Genomic DNA, 15,946 nt, shown 5'->3' on the forward strand with positions numbered 1-15,946 from the left:
TGTCATTTATATTTCTAAATAGTGTCATTTATACAAAGTGTCATTTATATAACAAAATAGCATCATTTACACTATTCGAGTCAGAATGCGAGTTGAAATCAAGATGCAGGTCAATCCGAGTGTACAATACATCTAGATGTACCCAAGACCGCCTCATTAAAAATTTGTATGAAGAAAAAAAAAAGATATACGATCTCAGACTTTCAACGCCAATTTGCAACTATTCCAAGTAAAATCTATTTGATCCATGAACATGCCCAAATAAATAAATATTTAATTCCTATGTGTTTGTACAATCTATTACAATGCATCATCACTACTAAAGCAGAAAAAACGAAATAGAGTATAAATGAGGCAGCCAACAAGGCCGGCCGGACTCCACCTGTACAATAACTTGGGAAGACAGAAATCTTGCAATCATATTTCACCTCCCACTTTTCAAGATTATATCTCATTTAACTTGCCAATCATGATCAAAATTACAAAACATAAATCATGCATTAAGTCCAAAACTTGCTTCTAACAAACCCATAATTGCCAAGATGGATCATATTCTCCACCAAACAGATGGGTAACTAGAAAAAGAATATCCAACAACTATTCACATAACCTATACAATAGTTCCAATTTAACCTAGGTAAGGGGAAAAAAACAGCAAACAAGATTATTTTATTTCTGATGCATAACACCAAACACCTTATATCTAACAGGACAACCAGTTGACATTTTAGACCCACATCATACAAAATAGCAAAACAAGTGTTGGTATTTAAAGCAATAAGGAAAAGGACGATGAATGGAAATAAAAATAAAGCTTCTAATTCGGATGCTCCACACATTTTCAGTTCAAAATTAAATTTCTGAAGACCACAGATGGAAGCATGTAAATGGAAATACAAATCCCAACATAAAGATGCAATCTAATTGCTATTCAAAGGTAGCTAGCCAACACAAGCATGTCAAAAGCTGTTTTTCCATTCAAACTTGATAAAGGATCACCTGAATCTATAAGGACCAGGGAAATAGTAGGCAACATATATAGTAATCTACAGATTAAAAGATCTAGATGTGACCAGTGGGTGTTAATGCCTGGGAAAATGTGCAATATCCTTACAATGAAATCAAATAATATCTTTAGAGAACCCATTTTATTCCATGAAAGACAATTCTAGGAAATCAAACCAAACAAGCAGAAGTTTTCTTAGAGTGTAGGATAAAAATAATGCAAATGGACATATAATGGTAAAGGGAGTGGACTACAGTGCAGTTACATTATACCACGGCCTAACAAAAAAGATAAACAATGGGCTTGGGAATGAAAACAATAGATCAAATCACATGAATGAAAAAAGGATGCCAAATTGCCCTGAAATCTGTGACATAACAGGTAGGCAAGAGCTTCAACAGAAGCCGCAGCATAAAAGCAATTAAAACGTTCATACTGAGAACATAGACAGGGAAGCAACATCCAAATGAATATTGACGGAAGCAACGATTTTACAATGAACTAGAAACAGAAAGGCGAAGGGAGATAAAATCTAAACTCAGCATTAAAGAGCAAACCCAAGTTTAGAACACTTCAGAGCCACTTATCACATAATACACCAAGTCTCAAGTAACAACTTTGAGCTCATTCTAGCACAAATATATAGGCTCATAAATCCACAAGTAGGTTGAGCATCCAAAGATCTACAGCAGTCCATTTATCAACCAAAGATTTCACAGTCGGGAATAACATAATCACCACAACCATTTAAAACATTTGCGTCCAAGAAGCTGTCAAAACACCTGAACACATCAACATGCAAAACTCAATCCATCAATCCAATTGAAGCGCAAGAAATAAAAAAGTCAACAGAGCAATCATAAAGATAAAAATGAGGCATTCATGAACTCAGCAAAATGAGCACATCAATATGAATTACAGGCATATCCCCCAAATCATTAAAAAAGAAAAAGATTGAATGAAATCTGTTTAACCCCATTTTTTCAGGGTTAACAATCAAAATTAATTCCACATAGAAAATCAGAAGCACCCACAGCTCAATTAAAGGGAGCTTGACCCCTTAACTGCCACCCCACCGCACACTAAAGACAAGTAGGAGCATGTCTTTAACAACCGAGATGTATGTGGTATCCTATTTCACTCAGACAATAGCAAAGCTAGGAGTATTGTGTGACTGCAGTCTCCTATGTCAGAATCATATCAAGACATCTAATTCTATGTAAACCAATCAGAGTCAACTGGGATGAGAAATTCCCTTAATCTAATAAACAGGTAATGAATTAGCAATGACACATTTATCTACCACGAAAAAATTATGCAAGTACGTCACAAGTGACTTGAGTAAGTCATCATAAACAATTACCTCAATATGGTGGCATGCCCTGGTAAGCCGGAAGTCTAGGCCCTGGACCTGCAGGGTGGTTTGGCTGGGTCGGATACGCCGATTGGATCCCATAGTTCCCACTATCAGGATAACCGCCAGAGCTCTGCATCCCCAAGCTACTAGGGGGCATTCTGTATCCACCAGCATTACCCATGCCTCCACCAAACTCACCGCCCCCAGCTCCAGCACCACCTACTCCGTCGTACACTGATGCACCACCTCCATATCCACCACCATAACCTTGCCCTCCTGGTCCTCCGGGCCCACCCATTGCAGTGTTGTAACCTACATTCTGATGCACCATTCCAGCCTGCTGTGGTGGCTGAGGCATATTAGGTCCTGGGCCATATCCCATATAACCTCCCATACCATAATTCCGTGCCGGCATACCCATAGGCCCCGAATTCGGCATACCAGGAACCATTCCACCCTGCGGTCCAACATTTGGCTTCTGTTTCTTGTTATCTGTAGCCAACTTACACACAACCTGATGACCATCAATAGTTTTCATGGGGTCTACCAACGATGCCTTCGCACCCTCCTCTGTCTTATAAACGAAAAAGGCAAAACCCTTTGCTTTTCCAGTCTGCTTGTCAAATCCTAATGGTCCTTCCTCGATCTCGCCGTACATCGAAAAATGAGCCAATAATCTCTCGGAGGAAATCTCAAACGGGATATTACCAACATAAATCTTCCTCAATGCTACATCAGAGGAATGAGAATTACCTGAATTGCCGGCGGCGGCAAGCTGCGTCACCGTCATCCGCCCATCAATCTTCTTATTCGCCTCCTTCAAAGCCAATATCGCAGCATCGATGTGCTTAAACGTCACAAACCCATAACCCTTCGATTTCCCAGAATTCTTATCCGTAATGACGATAGAATTCGCTTCATCCAGCTCCCCGTAGGCGGAAAAAACTTGCCGCAATTTCTCTGTCGTGGTCTCCCAACCGAGACCACGGATGAACAGTTTGCGCTGAACGGGATCGGCGTCGGCGACGGCGCGCACAGCCTCCAGAACATCAGGGTGGCGGAGCACGGCGGCGCGTAGAATTGGGAGGAGCTGTTCCTTGGTGAAGGGCTCGAGGATTTTCTCCGCGTCTTCGGGGGCAAGGATGCCCATCGACGACGGCGGCACGACGGCCAAAGGGTTTCCGAGGTCCGCGGTTAAGGGATACGCTCTGCCGTTCTCGTCGGCCTTACGTTTTTTGGTGAGATCCATGGCTAACAAACTAAAAATTGAGTTTACGGAGAGAACCCTAATCGCAGTAGTTTGTGACAAGAAAAAACCCTACTGGTAAGAAGGGGCCGATATATAAGGAGGCTAAACGCGGCGTTTTTGTTTTATCCAAAACTGTTTTATTTCTAAAATTAACCGCCTTACGACGTAGCATGGGCTGTAAAGGAATATTTGGGCCTTTTTTATTAGCCCGAATAATTCCTTAGAAATATGCAAAGGGTGATTCTATTCATAGCCTTCATTTTACTTCTTATAGTCTTCTTTTTAAAATATTAATAATAATTAATTAAAAATTTACTATTTTATCCTATATTTTATAACTTCAAATTAAATTAAATTTTAAATTCTTCATTTCTATTTCTTTTTAGCCACAAATTTTTGAGGTTTCTCTATCGCCTGATTATAGTAATTACTAGTTGTTCATGGTTGAAACCGCCCGTGAAGTCCAACTCCTGGATTTTGCCTGTGAGCACTTGAATTTCATACATGATTTCTGAGAAAATGCAAAGGGGAGAGAGGTTTTTCTCCACAACCATTCCTCGTCTCTCACGTCGCAAATGGTTAACTGAATTTGGACATAAATTCAGAAACTTTTGATTTTCTCTATCCTTTTTCTTTTCAATTCATAGAGAAACTGATGCGCTGCTTTTTTAAATATTTTTTTTAGAAAAACCTAAACCCTTTACAGATAAATGTTTAATTAGCCGTTGTTGATTATTAGCAAATAAAACCCATTTCAAGAATTGAAGCAGTATGGATTTCTTTGTAGATGAATCGCCGGCGGTGAAAGTTCTTGGCCCGTATTTTAAACTCACCGAAGTTCACTTGTGGTCAGCAATATCCTTTCTCTTCTGTGTGTTTTTGTGTGTATAATTACTAGATAATTGCAAAAATTGGAATTGTTTTACTCAACAGGGACAATGGTTCAAGTGAAGTGGCGGAATCATCTTATGCTTTAGAATTCATTGTGAGTTTCGTGTGCTTTTAATTATGTATGAGATTCATCTGCTCGTCGACAAATTCTAGGAGTTTCAACAATGAACAATTAGCAATTACTATAAGAAAATGGGGCTACAAAGAAACCTAAAAAATTTGTGACTAAAAAGAAATTGAAATGATGAATTTAAAATTTAATTTAATTTAGGGCTATAGAATATAGAGTAAAATAGTAAATTTTTAATTAATTATTATTAGTATTTTAAAAAGGGGCTAGAAAGAGTAAAATGGAGGCTATGAATAGAATCACCCATATGCAAATTAATTAGCCTTCACCAAACTGGCCCACTCTCCATCTCTTGGATTAAACAGACCATTAAGGAGCCGTTCGGTTTGAAGGATTAGATAGGATTAGATTATATTAATCTTATTATATCTTGTTCGGTTGGATGGATACGGCCCGTGATTCAATTTTGGGAGAGTGACACATAGGATTAATCTTGGTGTATGAGTCTTGGCTTACCCCTTATGACAAAATTAGTCTTGGGCCAACTCAATCTTAAATAATATCGAGCTAATTTATTCTTGGCGACCGAAGGATTTTCTTTAGACTTTATGTATTTATGTACACACCAAAAAAGTAATTCATTTGGGATTCTATAATTTATCAGCACATTTCATCCTGATTTTCAATTCAAAAGAGTCATAAACAAATAAATATCTTTTGCCGTGTGCCAGGCAAATGGGGTATTGACGCATGAAATGGAACCAGCATCTTTCGATAATATAATTCATAAGAGGAGGCTTAATAATTCGAAGGATTCTCTATAAAACATTCGCGCATACTAAGTTTTTGTTAATAAAAGATATCATGGGTGCGTGTGTGAGAGCATCCGTAACGAAGAGTTCATATGACTCTTAAAAGTGGTCCCCACCTCAAAAGAGTCTCTTCTTCATATCCGAGAGCTTATAGGGGCTCGCTTATATTTTTTAATTCGGCCATGCATTGCACGCGCCCAATTCTCTCTCCTCCTGAGCCTAATGCGCGGAAGAAAGTCGGGAGCGCACCTGTGGGGCGTGGTATTGGGGGTTCGGCCGAGCCTTCTGCGCACCGTTCTGCGAGTTCTCCACTACAAATGCTCTTATATTGGTAGAGTGATCTCAAATTCGAATTCACTGTGACACGATCTTTAAATTTTTTTGATTATAATTCAACAAAATAAATAAATAAAGATATAACATCACCATTGATAAATGTCTACACTCAAGAATGATACATAATGGAACTGATATAATTGAGGTACATCTCACATGTGATGATCACACTTTGCAGAGGAATCGGATTCTACACTTTTTAATCGAATTGGAATGAATGTGCATTGATCATAGACACAAAACACAATCACACAAATCTTCTAAAGTTGTCTTTCTTATGTTCTTGTTTGGCACTGCAGGCTACTTCCTATCCTATGACGATGAACATAACAGCAAATGGCCACAAAATCGATGAAAAAAGAATACACCACAAAAATTATTATTAAAAAAAATTCATCCATGATTTACAATCAGAATCACAAACATGTAATTGCACCAGAGGTGCAAACCACCATTGGTACTCATTCTTTCCTTTGTATGTACCATTTTCCACCAACCCCCCCCCCCCCCCCCACCCCACCTCATAAAAAAAAAGAACATGATCCAATTAGTATGAGTGAGTTTTCTAGTATGGTAAGCTCTTAGAACTGGAGCTAACCACCAACGCCTTGAGGTTGGAAGCATCCCCGTTGGCGCGGCGCGTGATGGTCTCCATGTTCTTATACAAACTCTGCTTCACAATCTTGGTCATCATCCTCTTCCCTTGCTCGGCATCCTTCTCGCTGAGAGGCGATCCCATCGCTATCCTCCCCACCTGCAGGGGCCCCGAATGAGGCCCCATCCTCGTCTGCCGCTCATCCTTGAACCACTGCAGCAGCTTCATAGCTCTCTTCTGCGCCAACGGGCTGCCCAACAACGCCACCTCTAGAAGCACCTGCACGATCCCGGCCTTGGCCATCTTCTGCCTCTGCAGGGAGCTCTGATGAGCCAAGATCATCAAAATGTACGCACACAGCTCCTGGCATTTCGGCTTCTCCTCCCACGTCATGATCTCTATGAGGCCCTCGGGAACCGTAGGGTTCTGCTCCAGCGCCTTCCTCCCGGCTGAGGTCACCACCAAGTTCCCCAAGGTTGCTAGGCTTTTCTCCGCGGTCTCTTTCACAGAGGACAGCTTCGTTAGGCTGGTGACGACCCCGGTTGAGATCAGGATCGGCGCGTTGTCTAGAACTGAAGAGAGGTTGTACAATGTGCTCAAGCAGAGCTCCTCGGTCTCTATGCTTGAACTGGATTCAAGAATGCAGACTGTAGTGGGAATGATTCTTGATGAGTTGAGGGGAAACTGGCTGTTGGCTAGGCCTGATATAGATAGGAGAAGCTCTGCCAATTCTCTCTTGTCTGTTTCCTCTAACGAACTCATATTATTGGGCAATCTTGACAAAATCCCTGCCTCCACCATTAGAGCCTTGTTCCTGAAATAAAAAAGCACAAAAAAAAAACAAGAATTCAGTAAAGGAACAAAGTGTTGCTATTGATCATGTCTTTATCGAGCAAGAATATAAAGGAGCAAGAATTATGCCACTTGTGTGCGTGTGTTGGCCTAGCGGTAAGAGGTTAACGCTCAAGACTTGAAGTCCTAGGTTCAAGCCCTTCGTCATGCGGTCTTTAAAATTTCTTTATTTACTTATATAATTTATCAAAAAAAAATATTATGCACACTTGAAATCTCCTATAGAAAGCGTCGAGTCAAGAGAGGTGCAGTCAGCGCACCAAAAGAGACCACCCACCCCCACTTGGAAGAAAGAGGGATCGAATTATTGGGTTTATTAAGTGATTAAAACGCTATTATCTATATGGGAATATGGAACATATGCTTCATTCCATATTATATGCCAATATGCAAAAAGTTAAGCAAGTGATGTTAGCAAATAGCAACCTACTATCGTTATCTTCAACCTAAGTATATTAATATCTTTTGGGGTCCATCATATCCTTACGCCAAGAACTTCAATTTCCACGTTGTATTATAAGCATAAATCAAGAATTTTCAAGCACTACATACGACTCAACAAAGTCCAAGAAATAATGTTGAGACACCTAACTTTCAATTAACAAATGCACCAAATTCAATCATATATTAAACTTAATTAGACGCCGGCGAAGACTTCGCGAACGAGCAAGAAAGGGCGTTGGCGCGGCCGGGCGACGACGGCCGGTGCCTATGACGCCCACTCCACCCACCCCCCACCTATCAATAATGGCCACTAGGCCTCCATTATGGTTCCATTTTTCCATTTGTGAGTAACATTTTGCCAACTCATTATATTAACTAAGAATAAGTATAGCTTCGGCCCCTCCCGCAATTAAATGTATTCAATCATCCAACTAGATTAGAGACTATATTCTTAATTTCATTTAATTCTTCTACTCCAATTGATGAAACAGTAGTTCTTAGCTCTGTTTTCTTGATCCACCCCCCCCCCCCCAACAAATAATAATAATAATAATAATAATAATAATAATAATAATAATAATAATAATAATAATAATAATAATCAAAATGACTTCCCCCCACTGATCGAATATGGTTTATTGAGGAACCCTAATCAGTTGTAATCAAATTAAGCAAGACTCAAACTGATCATTATCATGCATTTTGATGCTTCAATTCAACAATAAAAATGAGATTAAGCTTACGTGAAAGAGCCATTGGCGAGTTCAATCAGCGCCTGCACAGCCAATCTTTGACGCGCCGCCACCTCCGACCCAACCATGGCGACCAGCGGCGGAATAACGCCAAGCTCCGCCATGGTCCTCCTCCGCTTCACATCTTCCTCCGCCAGCTTCTTCATATCCCTCGCCGCCGCTTCTTTCTCCTCCCAGCTCCCAAAATGAAGCATCTTCACGGATTTTTTCAGCGCCGCCATCCAATTACGATCGCCGTCGCGATCATGATGATCACCTTTGGCTTCTTCACACGTAATCATATCCGTACCTATAGGCTCCGCCGCCACCTCCGCCGGTTTGCAATCTTTGTTGGGCGATTTCAATCGAAGCCGCCGTCGAATGCGAGATAAGAATCTTATGGTGAAGAAACAGTTAGTTAAAGAATCAGAGGGCTCTGGTGCTTGTGGAACTGACATATTTCAACAAACTTTGAGTCGAAATTGTATTTGCCTAACCAATTATTTTAATATTAAAATAATTATTTATGTCTGACTTTGTGTTGAGAGAGAAAGTGAGAGAATCAGACAGATTCAGAAGGAGACTTTGCGAGAAAATACAAAAGAAGCAGATAGCACATGCAGCTTAAGCAATCTGTCTGTTTCGTGGGATGAATGATTTTTATTTATATTTTTGCTACAATTTTCACCAAATTTATACAAAGGGATTATTAAATGGAGGCTTAATAAAAGTTTTTGGAGTTCCCACAAATGCCCATGTGATATCCAGCATTTTACATGGCTGGCGTTTTGGGACACTGAAACTAGTGAGACGTGACCTAATCATTCATAATTTCATCAAGACTCAAAATTAGGGCGAAGCAAAATGTTATTAATGGTTGCAACTCTTTTTCACTCATATAATAAAATAATATACTGATTAATATCGCATAGGTATACCTAACAGATCCTGCTGCCTGTTGGGATTATAATATGATCGCTACCATACTCTAATAATCATCGAATATTATTAATTTTACAAATAAAACATATATAGTGCTTTTACTAGTTAAAATATATTATGAGTAATATTGAACTTGAATCGATGTATTTATATGTTGTGTGTGAGCGTGTGTGTGAATTCCCATAAAATACGATATATCTCTAATTGCTACAGATTTTATGATCTTAATTAATTAAGATTTAATTTGTTTAGATCTTAATTTAAAGCATATAATTCTGAAGCTTCAACATTTATTGCTTGTCGTGGTGATTAGTTTGGATCGTCCAGGTTTCATATTCCACCAAAACCGGTGACTTGTCCAGTTGTCCTCACACATGTAGGCTGACATGGGAAAAAAAATCATTAATTAAGATCTTATAAATATTAGTAGATCTTAGCTATATGGAGTATTTGTTGTATATTTATGGTGGTTTATATGCTGAAACTTTTTTTCTGAATCATGCTGCTTTTCTTATATATGCAATAATATAGAAATGCATAATATATTCATGTGTATATTTTGGATTGGTTATACTATTATATACTGAAACTCTTTTATTAAATATGAAACAATATTTTTTAGAGTTAATATACTACTATACTGTAGCTCATTTTATATAGCAAAACAAAAAAATATTATTCATGAAGATAAAAATTTAAAAATAATACTCCCTCCGTCCCAACTTTTAGTATCCAATTTTCCTTTTTTGGTCATTCCACATTTTAGTATCCATTTTTATTTTTGGTAAAAGTAGGTGGGGCCCTTACTCCACTTTAATTATTTTAACTCTCACATAAAATGTGGGACCCTTATTCCACTCACAACACATCAATCATTTTATTAAAACTCGTGCCGTTCTCAACTGGATACCAAAAGCCGGGACGGAGGGAGTAACATTTTTTTATCATAAATTCATTGATTTACCCTTAATAAATTGTTTAAAAAAATAATTCGGAAAAGAAAATATGACCTAGCTTAAACCCCCACCCAAAAAAAAACATGATCAGCGCCGCGGCCATTTGGTACGACGCAAGCCCCCTTCCCCAAACAAAAAATTTTCCCAAGTTGTCGGCCTCTCCCACGGCCCATACCCGACCTCCCCAATTTCCCCAGCCGTCGTCCTCCCTCGCATCCACGTGAACCTCTGATTTTCTCACCTCCTCGCTGTTATTGTCGTTGCATCCCCCCCCCCCCCCCCTCTCTCTACCTCATAGTTCTTTTTCTCTCTTTCACTGCCTTGCTACCTCAATTCTCTAGCGCCACCATACCTCCCCGCCACCTTTCCACGATTATGACACATTTTTATCGTGCGAAATATATTGTTACACACTTTTATCTATTTACTCCAAAATATCTAATTATGCTATAATTCTATGAGTGTAGTTTTATAAATTCTAACACTTATCTTTTTGCTACCCATATATATTACCATTACTTATAATTAACTAGAGCACTAATTAACTTATAATTAAAAAAGTTTTTATTTGCTCCAATTTGTCGATAAATATGTATATTTTTTTAAAATTTAGACATAACTTTGACGTCTTAATTGAAAGTCATACTCCCATCTCATTTGCTCCAATTTGTCGATAAATATGTATATATATTTTCGTGAAGTAAACGAATTTATAGTTCACATATAGTATTGTCCTTTTCAGAATACCTCATAATGTAGTGCTATTATTATATCATCATTTGTTGCTTCGTATTTGGATTCGAGGAAACAAAATCTAGATATACACTGTCCAGACCAGTTTCCACTTACAACAATTCATACTCAATTTTATTTTATGCCATACTGTGAGATTCATTTATTAGCTAATAAATTTGTATAAAAATTCGCAAGACACGTGTACTACATGTAGTGGTTTGGTCTCCCATATCTAAGATGGAAAAAAACATTTCAAAACCTACCTAAGTTAACGTTCGTCGCTACAAAAAAAAAAATTTATTAATGACATGGGACTTAATAACTAATATTCGTATCATAAAAATTAATAATCTTTAAAAGTGTAACTATTAATGAGTACATCATCAAATATCATTAATTTTTGTGACACATATAATAGTTACCAAACCTCATGTCATTAGTGGATTTTTTTTTTGTAGTGCCTGTAGAATGATTTTTCATTTTCTTTCGCTTGCAATTCTTTTGAGATCATTTGCATTTCAATTTGTAAGTCTCCTAAATTCATCATTAAAAATCCGCTAAAAAAAATTATGTGACATTCATAGTGTTTCACAAGATTGAATAAATTAAAGAGTAAAGAATATTATGTTATGATATGCACAGATTAAACTATTTCACGTCCATTATTCAAAATAAATACTTTATTGAAATCTAATCGAAACGTCATATATTAATGAATGAATTAAACTTTATATCCATTTTTGAATATTTAACTATTGTTACGTGTAGCAACCTCAAGCTGTCCCACATCCCTTCTAGTTGACGTCAATATATTTATGCTAACCCAAAATCCTTCATAATTATCGTTTGCATCCCTCACCACAATTACCAAAAATTTATAATTCTCTCACCAAGTTTGCAAATTTTTGGAACACTGTTCTTTGTGTGTGTGTGTGTGTTTTGGAAAAACAGAAATGGGTGAGGCCTTTTTATGTTAGCAATGAATCTCCATTTTAATTTATAAATACATTAATTAGAATAGAAATATCCGTAGTTTATAGTATAAGTCCCGTACCCATTCCCAAAAGGCAAAAGATGGCAAGTTTTGGCGTGACAACATTACCACCCATGTGGAGTTGCATTAATAAAGAAGTTGCAAAGTTTTTAATGTCAAGTGGCAGCAGTGGTTGATGAGTTAAAACCATGATGTGTTTGGATTGAAATTGGCATATCGATCCATATGTACATGTGTGGAAATTGGAATATGATGCTCCACTCCAATTCTCTACACGTGCAATTCTTGTACAAATCTAACCCTACTCAAATCTCTATATATGTATACAACGTCCACTTCTCAGATGATTTACAACAGACATACATATCTTATAATATAACTAATTAATGACCATGTCTACCTAGCATGTGAGTTCATGATGTTAATTGAGTCCAGGAATTTAATGAAAAAGCCAAGTGAGAGTCTTATAAACTACTGCCCCCTCGGTCCCACTATTGTTGTCTCACTTATCATTTTGGATTGTCTCATTATTATTGTCATAAATTCCATAAAAGGCAACAATCTATTCTTCAAAAGTTGTGGGTTTTACCACTTCTGTGTCCAAAAGTTATGGGACAACAATTGTGGGACGGAGGGAGTATTAATTAATGTTAGAACCGGGTACACGATCGAGATATTACAAAATGAATATTTTGAGATAATACAACTCAAAATAATTGAAAATATTACAAAGAAAATAATTTGAGAAATTACAACTCAAATAATTGTATACAACTGAAATATACTGTATAAATAAATTATACGTATAAAATAAGTCGAGTCGAGATGAATCTCTTCCCGCAAGAAGATTATCGCCCCGGTAGTGCTCTTCGGTTTGGCGTATCTTCCCCAAAGGTAAAACGACTTCGTCTCGTCGGATGTAGCACCACAATCCGGCGAGCTCCGGCGAACTGAATAAGGATCGAAAACTGAGCTAGAGGTTGAGGTGGAATGCAGAATATGTTGTGAGTTGTGAGTTCTCAAAGTCGTTAGTTCTGAGTTGTGAGTTCTAAGTTGTGTGTTATGAGTTCACAACACACCCGTATTTATAGGTGTTAAACCTAGTGTGAACGGCCGGTGTGAACGGCCGGTGTGAACGGAACGTCAGTCAATTCCGGCGGGTGCGGTAGGTGGCCGCAATCGTTGAACGCGGTAGGTGGCCGCAATCGTTGAACTCGGTAGGTGGCCGCAATCGTTGAACGCGGTAGGTGGCCGCAATCGTTGAACGCAGAAGTTGAAACTGATTTTCCCTCTTCAACATCCAAACTTTGACATACAATATCTCACTCACCGGAAATCGGTTTTGAGACTTCAAGTATATCACGTTGATCTACTCGAGATGTAGATTAACATCCAATCATTATTTTAATTAAATAATAAATATTTAATTAAATAAAAATTTTCAGATATGGCATAAAACCATATTTCCAACAATCCCCCACATGAGTGAGAAATCAGTATGCGAATGTATGCAGACACTTAGCTCAGTTCTCTTAAGAAACAACATTGCATTTGGAAAGGTAGCTTGTGGCTTTGAACCTGCCATAGTCAATGTTATCGAGTATACCGGCGGCCTAGTGGATATGGTTCCTTGAACTAGTCCTCCTCGGTGTATACTGAGTCAACAATATTGACACAATATTGCTTCAATCCTTATTCGTTCTCACGTTTGTGTCCATTACAGGCCTTGGAACACCTCTTTGGATTCATAAGTGTTTCAATCGAAGCGGCCCCACTTCACACTTACATAGGTGACTCTTAACTCAAGTATCCTGCTATACTTGTCCTCTTCGAGGAGTTCTAGAGTCATTAAAAGTCAAAGACTTAACCTCACCACGTGCAGGTTTCCGAACACTCACTGTTCTACAAGGAATAGGCAATTCGAGTGTTCAACACACGGATTTTCATAGCTTAGTTGTCCCATTGAACCAAGTTCTTGGGATCCTCCAGTCATCATGGTTGGGTTGCCACTATGATTATCCTTAATTTGTGGACTTCAAACCCATTCCCCCTAACAGTTTATACATCTGATCTCGATGGATACTTTTTGTCAAAGGATCCGCAATGTTATCAATTGATCTTATATAATCAATTGAGATAACTCCACTAGTGATCAAATGTCTCACGGTATTATGACGTCGACGAATATGTCTCGACTTACCGTTATACAAATGATTTTGTGCTCGTCCGATAGCAGCTTGACTATCACAATGAATTATCACGGACGACACAGGTTTCGACCAACATGGAATATCCTCGAGGAAATTTCTAAGCCACTCGGCTTCTTCACCAGCTTTATCCAAAGCTATGAATTCTGATTCCATGGTCGATCTAGCAATACATGTTTGCTTCTTGGATTTCCAAGACACAGCACCACCCCCCACAGTGAATACATAACCGCTCGTTGAAAACGAGTCTTTGGCATCAGATATCCAATTTGCATCACAGTACCCTTCAAGTACAGAGGGTTCCCTAGTATAATGAATCGCATAGTTTTGAGTATATTTCAAATATCTCAAAACCCTTTCAAGAGCTTTCCAATGTTCATTACTAGGGTTAGCTGTAAAGCTGCCCAACTTGTTGACCGAGCATGCTATATCGGGACGAGTGCAATTTGTTAGATACAACAAGCTCCCAATAATCTTCGCATATTCTATCGCGTCAACAGGTTCTCCCTTGTGTACACTCAAATGCACACTAGGTTCCCATGGTGTCTTAGCTATTGGCTTGTCAAAAGCGTTGAATTTCTTTAACACTTTCTCAACGTAGTGAGATTGTGTTATAGTAATACCATCAGGTCTTCTTAGAATTTTAATTCCAAGGATAACATCAGCTAAGCCCATATCTTTCATGCTAAAATTTTTACTTAGCATGCCTTTGGTTTCTTGAATCACTCGGGAATTACTTCCCATGATGAGCATGTCATCTACATAAAGACAAACAATAACATATCCGTTATTAGAATTCTTAATGTAGACACATTTATCGCACTCATTGATTCTGAATCCATTTGACAACATTACACTGTCAAATTTTAAATGCCATTGAAGCGGTGCTTGCTTCAACCCATATAAAGACCTTTGAAGTTTGCATACTTTGTGCTCTTGCCCAGGTACTACAAACCCTTCAGGTTGCTTCATATATATTTCATCTTCCAACTCGCCATACAAGAACGCAGTTTTCACATCCATTTGGTGAATCTCGAGATTGTGCAAGGCAGCAATAGCGAGAAGCATCCGAATAGATGTTAGTCTGGTCACAGGTGAATAGGTATCGAAGAAATCGTACCCTTCTTTCTGCCTGAAACCTTGAACGACAAGTCGGGCTTTGTACTTATCTATAGTACCATCAGATTTGTACTTCTTCTTTAGGATCCATTTGCATCCTAAAGCTTTACTTCCAGGTGGTAGATCCACTAACACCCAAGTATGATTTTGCATAATGGAATCAATCTCAATATCGATGGCTTCTTTCCAGAGAGCTGCATCTGAGCCAGATAAAGCTTCTTTGATCGTCACCGGTTCGTCATCTAGCATCAAGACAACATAATCCGGTCCATAGACATTAGCTTTTCTAACTCGTTCCCCACGTCTTGGTTCTACATCCATAGGTTTAGACCTTGGTCTTTTCCTATTAGGTGGTACAGGATTAGAACCCGTGGCATCATCTACTTTAGTAGAATTACTAGCTACTTCCATAGGTTTAGAACCTGTAGCATTACCATCAACTCCATCATTAGAGTTCGATGTAACTTTATCCTTGTTAGGATAGATATTTTCAAAGAATATAGCATTCCTTGATTCTATCGTTGTCCCAACATGTATATCAGGTATCTCCGATCTGTGCACTATAAAACGATAGGCACTGCTATTAAGTGCATAACCAATGAAGATACAATCCACCGTTTTAGGTCCTATTGTAACTTGCTTTGGTAAAG

At 38.4% G+C, this 15,946-nt stretch overlaps 2 protein-coding genes across 2 annotated transcripts; both read right to left on the reverse strand.

The window, feature by feature from the left end:
- Positions 1 to 1,527: 1,527 nt before the first annotated feature.
- On the reverse strand, positions 1,528 to 3,722 carry LOC130985434 (UBP1-associated protein 2C-like). Its single transcript, XM_057908418.1, has 2 exons — positions 2,370 to 3,722; positions 1,528 to 1,788 (listed from the first exon to the last, which is right to left on the reverse strand). Exon 1 carries the CDS (start codon positions 3,610 to 3,612, stop codon positions 2,371 to 2,373), a length of 1,242 nt encoding a protein of 413 aa, XP_057764401.1. The 5' UTR covers positions 3,613 to 3,722; the 3' UTR covers positions 1,528 to 1,788; position 2,370.
- Positions 3,723 to 6,073: 2,351 nt separating this feature from the next.
- LOC130985435 (uncharacterized) lies at positions 6,074 to 9,025 on the reverse strand. The gene is made up of 2 exons (XM_057908419.1): positions 8,356 to 9,025; positions 6,074 to 7,130 (listed from the first exon to the last, which is right to left on the reverse strand). Exons 1-2 carry the CDS (start codon positions 8,799 to 8,801, stop codon positions 6,287 to 6,289), a joined length of 1,290 nt encoding a protein of 429 aa, XP_057764402.1. The 5' UTR covers positions 8,802 to 9,025; the 3' UTR covers positions 6,074 to 6,286.
- Between the last annotated feature and the right edge of the window lie 6,921 nt (positions 9,026 to 15,946).

This window comes from Salvia miltiorrhiza, chromosome 5, assembly GCF_028751815.1.
Source record: "Salvia miltiorrhiza cultivar Shanhuang (shh) chromosome 5, IMPLAD_Smil_shh, whole genome shotgun sequence".
NCBI lineage: Eukaryota > Viridiplantae > Streptophyta > Magnoliopsida > Lamiales > Lamiaceae > Salvia > Salvia miltiorrhiza.

Excerpts from the sequence above, each read along its gene's own strand:
- LOC130985435 (XM_057908419.1), bottom strand. The coding sequence starts at position 8,801 with ATGTCAGTTCCACAAGCACCAGAGCCCTCTGATTCTTTAACTAACTGT. Across the intron at positions 7,131-8,355 it reads CTCGCCAATGGCTCTTTCAC|GAACAAGGCTCTAATGGTGG; the intron begins GTAAGCTTAATC and ends TTTTTATTTCAG.
- LOC130985434 (XM_057908418.1), bottom strand. The coding sequence starts at position 3,612 with ATGGATCTCACCAAAAAACGTAAGGCCGACGAGAACGGCAGAGCGTAT.